Genomic DNA, 11,692 nt, shown 5'->3' on the forward strand with positions numbered 1-11,692 from the left:
AGAAACTCAGAATTGTGAGAAAAAGTCACAATTGCAAGAAAAAAGTCAGAGTTAAAAACTGAGATTTATGAGAAAAAGTCAGAATTGAAATAAACTCAGAATTGCGAGAAATAGTCACAATTGCAAGAAAAAAGTCAGAATTGCGAGAAAAAAGTCTGAATTAGGAGAAACTCAATTGCGAAACTCAGAATTGCGATAGAGTCAGGATTGTAATATAAACTCAGAATTTCAAAAAATAAAGTCAGAATTGTGAGGAGGAACTCAGAATTCCGAGAAAAAAGTCAGAATTGTAATATAAACTCAGAATTTCAAAAAAATAAAGTCAGAATTGTAATATAAACTCAGAATTGTGAGTTATAAACTCATAAAATAAAGTCCAAATTGTGAGAAGAAAAAAATTGCAATTACAAAAACAAGCTTCCATATGTTTCTGCCATGGAAAATTATTATATAAAACTATAAAATATTTATAAATATATACAAACATAACTAAAAAACACAATGAAAGTCAATATACATTGGTTGTCTCGTGCAGCTTAACTAGCTGATATAGTTGATCACAGAGTGTCAAAGCTACTATTCAGAGCTGTCAATTTGACATGTACCCTGCAAGAGGCATGCAGATACATTCTCTCACTCATACTATGTACACGGTCTCATTGTAGTCAAGCACCATCGAAAGCAATTTGAATGAATGAAATAAACCAGAACAAACCAATTTACACACTTAACATCTGAAAAATATCAATTATACATTTGCACATGCTGTGCCTAAGCTAAGATTTAATAAATCGATTAATCAAAATTACCTATATTTATATAATTATAAGCAGAAAGAATAGTGCAATATGCTAAATAAGCAAGCTGTGTTTGTGTCAGTGACTAACTATGCTCATGAACTTTGCAAAATCTTTAGGAGAAAATGCAAATTATGAATTGCATTTGCTAGGTTCACACCAGGTGTACATGCAGAATAAAAGCACTTCTGCGTGTAGACCTCAGATTAGAGTGTGCTGGGAGCAGCAGCTCTATTTTAGGCCTGCATGCATAGTTAAGTGCAGCTGTCACCAGCCAAACGCTGGTACAGGGAATTCAAAGGCCAACCGAGTAGAAGGCTCGAAGGAATAGTCTGTTTGCGTAAAACTGCCTGGCCTGCATGGTGTTGAGCAAAAGACAATACTTCATCATCAATAATTTATGTGATAAAATTAGCAAACCAAGCATGTGATACATATTGATTAGACTGAATCACTTAAAATAGGCTTAAAAAAAAAAAAAAAAAAAAAAAAAGTCAGCACTGTTTTAAGAGTGATATATTGCATACAAATAAAAGGTAAAGATACAGGAACAGAGAATGGATTAACATCTTGCATAGGATCTTTATTGACCATAAACATACGTAAAGCACATATGAAAAAAAGAGAAAGAGAAGACAGACAACATTTCCCTCAGAGGAACAAATTTTCCCTGCATAATCTTTCCTCCAGTGTAAAAATATAAATAAAAGTGCACACCAGGTCCCATTTCACACAGGCTGTCACACACTACAAAAGGAAAAAAAAAAAAGACAATTAGGAAATGCATTGTAACTCATTCTTTAAATAAACAAAAATATCCTCAAGAACATAAGATACAAAAATGAATATATATTTAAGAGCACTAAAATCTGTCATTATTTACTCCCTTCCATGAAAGACCAAAGGATAAGTTTAGCAGAATATCTGAGCTGCTCTGTTTAATACAAAAACATGAGGATCAGGGGATGTCAAGATGTCATAAAACCATCAAAAAAGTAGTCTTTATGACTTTTGCTCTATATTCAGAGATTTCTGAAACCATGTAATAGCTTTGTGTATTTCCTTATTCTTGCTTGACAGCTGTGGTCACTCTTTACTTTTATTGAATGGAAGAGAGCAGCTTTGACAATGTCCTATAAATAATTCCACTGAAGAAAGTCATGACACATGACATGATGGAGCGAAAAAGATAATTTGGGGTGAACTATCTCTTTCAATTCAACTTGCAGCTCACAGAAATTAATCTGAAAACTGCATTAACAAGATTTAAAGTTGTGGTGGCCAAAATGTGGAAAAATTAATGTAAGAAATATCAATTCTTTGAAAGAGACTGACCATTGTCATAAGACAGTGAAAATAAACTTACCATTCACTCAATATGAAGATGATGGTGGTATCATATCTTAAAACCAAGCGCCCTCATGCACTCTTTGTGCGCTTCGATGAGGTCTGTGCAGCTTTCTTCGCCCTTTTCAATTATGCTGCAATAAAGACAATAATATGACATAGCTGCACAGCATCTTGCTAAAATGTACAGGATTTGTTTACATAAAATAAAAATTCTGTTCTTTTTTACTCACCCTCATGTTGCACCAAACCGGTTCGATAGGCACACACAATGAGAAATTTAAGGAATTGCCACAATACAGCTCCAGTACTAGTTCAGCAGTACTCGAAGTAGTGTACAAGTAATATTGACTAATTTTATGTCCTTTTTTATGTTTGAAAAACCTCAGCCTCTATTTTCTGTCATTTATTAACTGAGCAGTGCAATCCTTCAAAAAGTCTCAGTTTGTGCAGGTTTGGGACAATATGAGGAAATTATGTTAATAGCTTTTCGTTTTTATTGTGTAATATCCCTTTAAAGCAGAAGTTGACTAACAGACAAAAGTTTCCTCACCATGCATCTCGTGCTTTCTTGGTCTCAGGACACGCACAGCATGGTTTCAGAGGTTTCTTCTGCTCTGCCCCCTCTATTGCTGGTGAAGCCTCCACACTGGCTGCTGACAGGCTCGACATTTCCACTTGTCTGAGAAAAACAAAAGGGCAGGGGACACAATGATTAAGACCAGCTCTAAACTTCAGTTTTAACACTACATATTTTGAACAACCACCAGCGGGCAGCAAACTAGCCACCATATCAGTAGTTACATCATGTCCTCTGCTGTTTAACGACAAGTTTCTTTAAAATACTAAAACACAGCTGTTATACTTCGCTGTCAAAGATGCTGTATCTAATCGGAGGTAACAGATATTAAAACCGTGGTGTCAGGTAAGCTCAAATAAAAAACATTTAATTGAAAAACGTTCACTCACTTTATTTAATGCAGAGACTGATGTGTTCACGTGCGTCCTTTCTTACACAACCTGCTGCTATCAAATAAAAGCACAACCCCGTGAACGCGGAAGTGTCCCTTAGCTTCCGGGTTACGGTCTTTAATTAAAACAAAACTTAAAACAAATTTTAAACTAAGCTATAGCAATTTATTACCTAAATATGATTTACATTCACACACATTAATGGCTAGAGGTAGAATGAAATGCGATCTAAAAACAGGGCATAACAACATGCCGAACAATAAACCATAATAAAGGTCTTTTACAGAATAAAAGCCATTTATTTATAGTATTAGTTTATTGAAATGATTTATATTATCATAATATTATTTCATCATTAGATAACATTTCTGTATAATCATTTTTAATATAAAGAATTAAAAAATGTAATGGTTTAATTATATTATTATATTATATAATATATAATTATATAATTATATTATATAATAATATATTATATTATATAATTATATTATAGTATGTAAATTTACATACTGCTTAACAAATTTACATACTGCTTAACAAATTTACAAACTCTGCTTAACATTCTTACAACTAACAATGCAAATATGTTCTTACTGATTCAGCTTCACGGATGGTTTCTCATATTGATGATAACATTTTTTTTTTTTTTTTTTTCTAAGAATTCTGTCAGGTTTGGTGTCAGGGATGAGGCGAGGACTCAAATACAGGGGATGATGAGCTTTATTTAAATAGCAAAATAAACTAAAACACAAGAAAAACTATCCCGTAGGGGAGAAAACAGATCATAAGTCAGGTGCTCTAAAAAAACATGAGACCTAATCACATGATGAGGGAACTAACACAAAAGACAAAACCTGGAGCATGAATGTCCAGACCCTGAACCGAAACCAAACTAGAAAGGACACCAAGCTTCACAAACACAATGCATAACTCATACGAGAGAGCGCACAGCCCTAGTACAATTGAAGCTACACACTCACACAAGGACAGGAAATACATGAGTGTCAGGGTTCTGTCACCAACCAGAGTGACAGAACCCTGACAAATTCAAGATTTGTGATTCTGCTGTGAAAGTGCAAGTGCAAATTTATTCTCAACTTCATGTTTATTCAGCACAACTGCATTGTTTCATACTGTAAGCTACACATATTCATCACATGAGCAGAACTAAAGACAGCTTGTTTCTGATGTGTAACAGAGATACATCTAGTGATTTCAGGTTTACTACATCAAGTATTTCCTTTGATTATCAACTTAAATTTAAAAATGGTTACCTGGAGTGAACTTTTAAGGACAGACTTATTGTCATAAAATCTAATTTACATGAGGAGGGGAATAATTCCTGATTACAGAAACCAATTCTACCTAAACACCAAAGTGTAGCTAAAACAGTGATGTTTTGTATGCTTGTAACTAAGTCTGCAACTTGCATCAAGTCTGACTTTTTAGATGTACACCAGGTAACAGCTTATATAGCAAAATATTGTGTTTATAATACAAAATAAAATGTTTGTATTGCATTTTCTCTGCGCTTTCTGCTAAGTTCAGCGTGATATAAGCAGTACAAATATAGTACTTTTCAATCATGACGTGAATTTGTAGGCCAACAGAGATGCCAACTCAGCATGGGTTCCCTCAGGAATTTCTGCTGGGTGTTTAGTATATTTTTGTTTGTATGTTGTGCTCAATTTATGAGTACAAAATGTGGCTTTTTTTCAGAAAATAAATTGCAAAGCTACTGTACCTCAAACATGACATTTGAAGGTGTTGTGTCCAATTAATTACACATAGGCTTTTGTCAAGACTATAAACAGATAATTAATCAGATAACACTGCCGTGATTTTGTAGCAGCTTACATTTTTAACTTAACAGTTTCAAAACCGTTGAGGTATTACCATGTATAATTTATATACTTTATATAATGTAATTTATATAATTTATATATTTAAATTTACAAAATATCTTCATGAAACATGATCTACTTAATATCTTAATGATTTTTGGTATAGAAGAAAAATCTGTAATTTTGACCCGTACAATTGCTACAAATACACCTGTGCTACTTATGACTGGTTTTGTGGTCCAGGGTCACAATGCAAAGTGATATATAGACTACAACAAATTAATGTAGTTTAGGTGTTTGTTGCCTTCTGGGAATGTAAGATCAGTTACCCGTTACATTACTTGAATACCACTTTGAAATTCAACACTGTATTGTGACTCTCATAAACATAGGCTGCCAGTGCAATACAATAGTGTATTCAATTTAATGGAGATCTGAGCTCCACCATGTAGATAGCTACTCATGTCTGTTTTTGATGTAAACACATCCACAACAAAAACACAGACCAGTTTTCCCAGATGTACACATGAGTTAAACACTGATTTCTTACAAAACATAAATGCCTGCAAAAAAAAAAAAAAAGATTCTCTCTTTTTGTAATAGCAAAATTATCTACACACTTTTATGTGCTCATTAGAAAGAATCTCTTTGTGATGTCAGTACAGTCATTTTACACACAATGAGAGTGTAAGTAATTCTATCACCTCCCATTGTCACCCTTGGGTCCGGTCCTATCAGAACCATCTGTCTAGTTCAGATAACAATAGTTGTGATATTCAAAACCGCCTTGTGTCAAAGAACCGCCCCACAGTCCAGATGAGCTGAGCTGATGTGAGCGCGAGGCAGAGATACTGAATAGTTGATGAGACAATATAGTTTGACAGAGGGGAAAGAATGGAAAGACTGGAACTTATCTCTTTCTACATTCTGGACCGAGCCAGAGAACTGTGATGGAAAATTACTCTGTGACTGTGCATGTGCGTGCGTGAGAGAGAGAGAGAGAGAGAGAGAGAGAGAGAGAGAGAAAGGGAGCGAGCGGGAAGGCGAAAAGAAGAAAAGTGGATGAAATGGTCAGCATAAAAGAAAGTCCAGAAATAAAGTTGTCACAGAGGCTCGGTGAGAGATGTTAGAGGAGCTTCGGTGATCATAGTGCTTAGTCAGGGCCTGGAAATGCAGCGTTTCGCACCTGAGAATCTCAGGCGCTTCAGTTGGAACGGGTGGAAAAACCTCCTGCTGCCGCAATTGAACAGACGCTCGCTGTTTGTCTACGGCAGTGAGGTGGCGGTAGAGAAGGAGTGTATTAGACAGAAAGAGGGAGGCGTAATTGTCATCCATCCCTTCAGTCGTATAAGGTAATGTGCACTTAACTTGTCCTTGGTTTTTTTATTTACTACATTCTTAAGGTTACAAAAAAGGGGTGATGCCATTGATAGAAGAACCTTTTTGGTTCCCCAGAGAACCTTTCAGTGAACACTTTTTTTTTCTTAGTATGAAGAACATTTTAGTAATTTAAATAACCTTTTCCACTATAAAGAACCTTTTGTGGCATGAAAATGTTACATGTAAATTTAAAGGTTCTTCATTTAACCACCAAAGCAAATAAAGTACCTTTATTCGTGTAGTGTTTAATGGACTAAATATTATATATAAAAAAATAAAATAAAGTTTTGAAAAGGTAAAACCCCATGAAATGCCATGCAATGTTTTTTATTTTTATTTTATTTTATTTGATTTTAAATGCATCTCTTTTTTTTCTTATTTATACAGGAGTTACTACATCATGTGTATGATGGCCATAACATTTCTGAATCTAATTGGGATCCCAATGGAGATTGCCTTTCTAGATGGGAACAGTGGAGTAGGTTGGGAGGGTTTTAACGTGTTCTCGGACACTCTGTTCCTGATTGACGTTGGGCTTAACTTTCGCATGGGGATCATTACTGAGGACAGCGAGGTAAGGATTAGCCCTAGACTTTACAAATATCACATTTCTTAAATGTATCCAATGAATCCTTCTGTATGCTACACAGGGAGCCATTATGGATTTGAAAAGCATTCGACAACGGTATTTAAAGAGCTGGTTTATACCTGATATGGTGGCAGCATTCCCAGTTGGTTATATCCTGCTTATTGCGGTAATGTGTCTTTTTTCTACAATCCTTTGGCTGTATTTAAATTACATTGCTTCAAATGGAAAACTTGTGTCTTTTGCCCTTTTCATGACAGGACCTACAATACCACAGTGATACTCCCTCATCCAGAGCCAGCAAAATGATGCGCATCTTAATGTTTGTGAGAATCCTCAGTCTTGTCCGCCTGCTGCGTGTGTCAAGGCTTGTTAGGTTTTTCAATGAGGTGGAGAGAGTAAGTAATGAATAGCTTAAACATGTGAAACTGATCTCATCTGAACAAAACTGAATTGTTTATAGTGTACATGTAAATAGGAAGTCATCATTCAGAAAGTGTTTTTATTTCTTTAAAAAATGCCTTTGGTTTTTATATTGGATCTCTGTCCCATAGGTTTCAAATGCCAACTTGGAGGTGGTGAGGGTATTCCTAAGAATCTTGTCATTATTTATGATGATTTTCCTGCTGTGCCACTGGAATGGCTGTATTCAGTATTTCGTACCAATGCTTGAGGAATTTCCCTCAGACTGCTGGGTTAGAAGAGAGAATCTAATGGTATGTGGCTGATACAGAATATTCACATAAACAGTATTCCCATAGTTATGAAAATATCATTGAATTTGAAAATTGTACTTACAAGGCCTGGAAAAGTCATGGAAATTAATAATATTTTAATATTATAGTAAAGTATAGCATTTTTTTTCTAGATATGTTCTAGAAATTATTTCAATGTTTCCAGATGATTTAGAAAAAAATATCTTAAAATGTTTTAATTATTGCTAATTGGTACATTATCCTGCATTTTAAATGGCTACTCACTAAATGCATAAATGTGTTGATATGAAATACTGATTTGTGTTGAAATTATACCTGTACTATCACAAGGCTGAATGCTGCAATAATATAGCAGTAATATTAATTCTGAGGTCATCGATAACCGAGTGAGTCCGCGCTGATACACTCTTAAAAATAAAGGCTTCAAGGGGGGGGGTTTTACAGCGATGCCATAGAAGAACCATTTCTGGTTCCCTAAAGAACCTTTCAGTGAACAGTTTTTCGTAGTGTGAAGAAATTTTTTAAAATCTAAAGAACCACTATAAAGAACCTTTTGTGGAATGGAAAGGTTCCATGAATGTTAACGGTTCTTCATGGAACTAAAAGCATATACTGCGATTGACCAATCAGAATCAGGTATTACAGAGAGCCATATTACAATGTCATATTATTTTAGAGCTGTTGTGGTTTTAGCGGATAGGATGAATGCATTAATGTCAACTTTTTGTTTTGGGTCATTTGTCAGAATGCCACAGTGGGAGAGAAGTACTCCTTTGGAGTTTTTCGGGCCCTCTCTCATATGACTGCAATATCATATGGTTCCTCTGAAACACCCACAAGCAAGGAGTATACTTTTGATCAGCTGATTTAGCAATATGCTAATTTATCATTCAACAATAACAATGCACAGTTGATACTTCTTTTAATGCCTGATGTTTTGTTTTGGTTTTTAGATGATGTTGAGCTGTGGATTGTCATGACTAGCATCGTGTCTGGAGCCATCATGTACACAGTGATGGTTGCTAACACTGCTGCAATGATGTCTGATGTGGACATAACAGCAAGAGCGTACAAGAACAAGGTGCTAGGAAAACAAATACCTTGATAAAGCAACATATTAGATTGGTTATTGTGTATGCCATTCATATTTTCTGTTTTCTTTTCTCTTATTTGCTTGTTTTTACATAGATAAATCATCTGGAAGATTATATGACTTTCATGAAGCTTCCCAAAGCCCTTCGTATGCGCATCAACAACTACTATCAAGCTCGTTATGCTGGGAAATGGTATGATGAGAAGGATGTCCTGAAGTGGGTGTCCTCATCTTTAAGAGAGGTGCTGCTCACTGTTGGAAATATTAGATAGTCATAGATGTGATTACTTAAAAGGAGCTTGCTTAAGTTATTAATAGTAAAACAGTGTCTTTATAATTTAATGATGATTTGGATGGATTTATTAGGAAATTCTGCTGACCATGTGCTCTGCCCATGTGAGAAAAGTTCCCATTTTCCGGAACTGTGACATAAACTTCATCAATGCCATTCTTCTGGAGCTGCAGTATGAGGTCTTCCAGGCAGGTGACATCATCTTCCAGCAGAACGCTCCTGGTGACCGCATGTTCTTCATCGAGCACGGCCAGGTCCTTGTGGAGAATGAGTTTGTCCAGAAAGAACTGTGTGATGGAGACTACTTTGGAGGTTTGACTCAACAATATATCTTTGCTTTGTCAATGCAATGTCTGTTTAGATTATGTACAGTATTTTGTGTTGTAATACACAGAGTCAATGTCTTGAAACAAACTCACTGATAAGACATTTTAAATATCTGTCCTTGCCTTTTCCAGACTCGTGTCTCCTAACAAGAGGAAAGCGCTTGGCCACAGTACAAGCCGTGACTGTCTGTCAGCTCTTTTCCTTGTCAGTGGACACCTTTCATTGTGTTCTGGAGGACTATCCAGACATCAAGAGAGACCTGGAGACATCTCAACAGGATAAAGACATTTTGTTATGTTGAGAAAGTAAGTTAGTTTTAGTGCTATCAATGCTTAATATTTTTATAGCAAGCGTGATGCATTTTTCCAAGATCCTTGATGAATTGAATATTCCAAAGAACAGCATTTAAATCTTTTGTAACATTATAAATGTCTTTACTGTCACTTTTGATCAATTTAATGCATTCTTGCTGAATAAAAGTATTAATTTCTTTAAAAAAAAATGTATATGCACTACCAAAATGATGTTATGTAAGTTAGCAATTTAAAAAAAATATATATATATTATTATTAGTAATACAACACATTAACCAATGTTGAAAAGCGGAATTAAAGTGTACTAAGGATGCAGGAGCTTAATGCAGGAGGAAAGTAACATTTCATCTCTATTTTGACTGGTAGATGCCTACACCTGCATCAAACCCTCCTGCAGCTTCCTCAGCATGATATTTGCCAGACTGAGCTTTGCATTCTTTGGATCTTCCTCTGTATCGGCATAGATTATTCTATTCCAGCTGGTGGATGTGGGCTTAAGCAACCCCGCGACCCTACATAGGACAAGCATTTTGGAAAATAGGCTTTGTCCAGTTAATAAGGTGTAACTCGGCATCATGCAACCACACTGGAATGCAGTTTCTCTGAGAATACTGATAGGATTATATTAGTTTGTAGGCCTTCTTCTCCATCTCCTCCATTTCCTCCTGGCTTCTGCTGCCATACTACTTTCCAAGTGCCCACAGGAGGATGCACCATCACAGCTAAGCATTGCCAGTCACAATTTCGCTCCGTTTCCAGGATCTTTGCCACTTGCTCTTCTAGGTTTCTGCTTCTCCACACCCCCATGATCTGCCTCTTTACGTCTTCCTCCGCCTGTTCTCTGAGGTATCCAGAACAGCACATCAGCAGCCACCGGTGACCTTTATTTTCAGTCAGATTAGCTTTCAGCTACTAATGTAGTACACTCAGCTAATTTTTACATTTAAATGTCCCACAAAAGTCATCCGATTTTTCCCAAAAATCAGTGCAGATGATGCACAAATTCGGTCAGGGCCTAGAAATAACCCACCATTTTACCTTTTTAAAAAAATGTTATTTTAGGGGGGGAGGGTAAGATTTGCTGAATGTTTTATAAAATAATCCAAAAATGTGAAAATTGTAGCTCTGGTTCCTTTTATAAAAGTTTATAAATGTCATATTTTAAAAAGATATAAACAGAGAACTCTGTCATTGCATTTTTTCCCTTGTTTTTTTCTGAAAACTTTTTGTGAAGAACACATTATATTTTTACTTCTCTTAAAACAAAAATGCACGGTTCTTTATTTTCAAGAGTAGTATGTTACCATGTTTAAATTACGCCTGTAAATCAACACGGATAGCAGTTTGATAATAGTGATTCCCTTTAGCATACCATGAGTTAGTATATGCATTCAGAAATCTCTGTGGGCCTTCAAAGAGAAAGTTTCATTAGTCACATATGTATATAAGTTACTCCTGTACATGCAGATTTAGAGAAACAAGTATTAAAGTTTAGAAGTCTCTCTTCTGTCAAGAACATATAAAACATGAATTAATAAAGAAAATAAAGACTTTTTAAAACATGATTTAGTTGTCCCTGATTTTTTTTCACATCAAAATGATTCAGAAAGCAATCAGTGTGTAGTGTGTAGATGTTCAATCCTTTAATTTGACCTCTATTTATTACAAGTGCTTTCTATATAAATGTAACGACTCGGTTCATTTAGTAAATATAATCCGGAAGGAACAGGAAATGTATATTAAAAGAAATTTCCACCACTGAGGAATGAGGTGTCCAGAAATGAAATGAAGCATACAGAACACTGAGGAGATATCCTGTCATGACTATTGTGTTAATGTAGGGAGGAATAAAGGCGGCCATAGTCTATCAGAAGCTCCTGTATTTAAAGTCTGGGCCACATTAAAGGGATGAATGAAATTAAACATTCTGTGCATCCAATGTTAACCCAGGATTAGATCATTAGCCAGGAAAGTTCTATTAATGGAAATAGAACGTTAGTTTTTGGTTTGTAGAACATTAT

At 35.4% G+C, this 11,692-nt stretch overlaps 2 protein-coding genes across 4 annotated transcripts; one reads left to right on the forward strand and one right to left on the reverse strand.

Annotated features, from left to right (window-relative positions):
• Window positions 1–1,359: 1,359 nt before the first annotated feature.
• Window positions 1,360–3,373, reverse strand: LOC127518665 (cytochrome c oxidase copper chaperone). Its single transcript, XM_051905634.1, has 4 exons — window positions 3,114–3,373; window positions 2,698–2,826; window positions 2,164–2,278; window positions 1,360–1,544 (listed from the first exon to the last, which is right to left on the reverse strand). Exons 2-3 carry the CDS (start codon window positions 2,814–2,816, stop codon window positions 2,194–2,196), a joined length of 204 nt encoding a protein of 67 aa, XP_051761594.1. The 5' UTR covers window positions 2,817–2,826; window positions 3,114–3,373; the 3' UTR covers window positions 1,360–1,544; window positions 2,164–2,193.
• Window positions 3,374–5,088: 1,715 nt separating this feature from the next.
• hcn5 (hyperpolarization activated cyclic nucleotide-gated potassium channel 5) lies at window positions 5,089–11,236 on the forward strand. 3 transcript variants are annotated; one of them, XR_007931603.1, is made up of 11 exons: window positions 5,089–6,315; window positions 6,731–6,917; window positions 6,994–7,098; window positions 7,190–7,327; window positions 7,484–7,645; window positions 8,391–8,491; window positions 8,599–8,726; window positions 8,834–8,980; window positions 9,105–9,342; window positions 9,489–9,662; window positions 10,038–11,236. XR_007931603.1 is itself a non-coding variant. In XM_051905616.1 (11 exons), exons 1-10 carry the CDS (start codon window positions 6,134–6,136, stop codon window positions 9,656–9,658), a joined length of 1,551 nt encoding a protein of 516 aa, XP_051761576.1. In that variant the 5' UTR covers window positions 5,090–6,133; the 3' UTR covers window positions 9,659–9,662; window positions 10,038–11,236. The 3 variants fall into 3 exon arrangements, 1 of the variants encoding a protein (XP_051761576.1); XM_051905616.1 differs by having other exon boundaries at window positions 5,090–6,315; window positions 8,391–8,484; XR_007931604.1 differs by lacking the exon at window positions 8,391–8,491 and having other exon boundaries at window positions 5,090–6,315.
• The last annotated feature ends 456 nt before the right edge of the window (window positions 11,237–11,692 follow it).

Source organism: Ctenopharyngodon idella, chromosome 9 (assembly GCF_019924925.1).
Source record: "Ctenopharyngodon idella isolate HZGC_01 chromosome 9, HZGC01, whole genome shotgun sequence".
Lineage (NCBI taxonomy): Eukaryota > Metazoa > Chordata > Actinopteri > Cypriniformes > Xenocyprididae > Ctenopharyngodon > Ctenopharyngodon idella.

What these genes read in the sequence shown, in the direction of transcription:
- hcn5 (XM_051905616.1), top strand. Translation starts at nt 6,134, where the DNA reads ATGCAGCGTTTCGCACCTGAGAATCTCAGGCGCTTCAGTTGGAACGGG. An exon ending in TCATTACTGAGGACAGCGAG is followed by an intron (nt 6,918 to 6,993) that starts GTAAGGATTAGC and finishes TATGCTACACAG; the next exon opens with GGAGCCATTATGGATTTGAA. An exon ending in TTAGAAGAGAGAATCTAATG is followed by an intron (nt 7,646 to 8,390) that starts GTATGTGGCTGA and finishes GTCATTTGTCAG; the next exon opens with AATGCCACAGTGGGAGAGAA.
- LOC127518665 (XM_051905634.1), bottom strand. Translation starts at nt 2,816, where the DNA reads ATGTCGAGCCTGTCAGCAGCCAGTGTGGAGGCTTCACCAGCAATAGAG. An exon ending in AAGAAAGCACGAGATGCATG is followed by an intron (nt 2,279 to 2,697) that starts GTGAGGAAACTT and finishes TCTTTATTGCAG; the next exon opens with CATAATTGAAAAGGGCGAAG.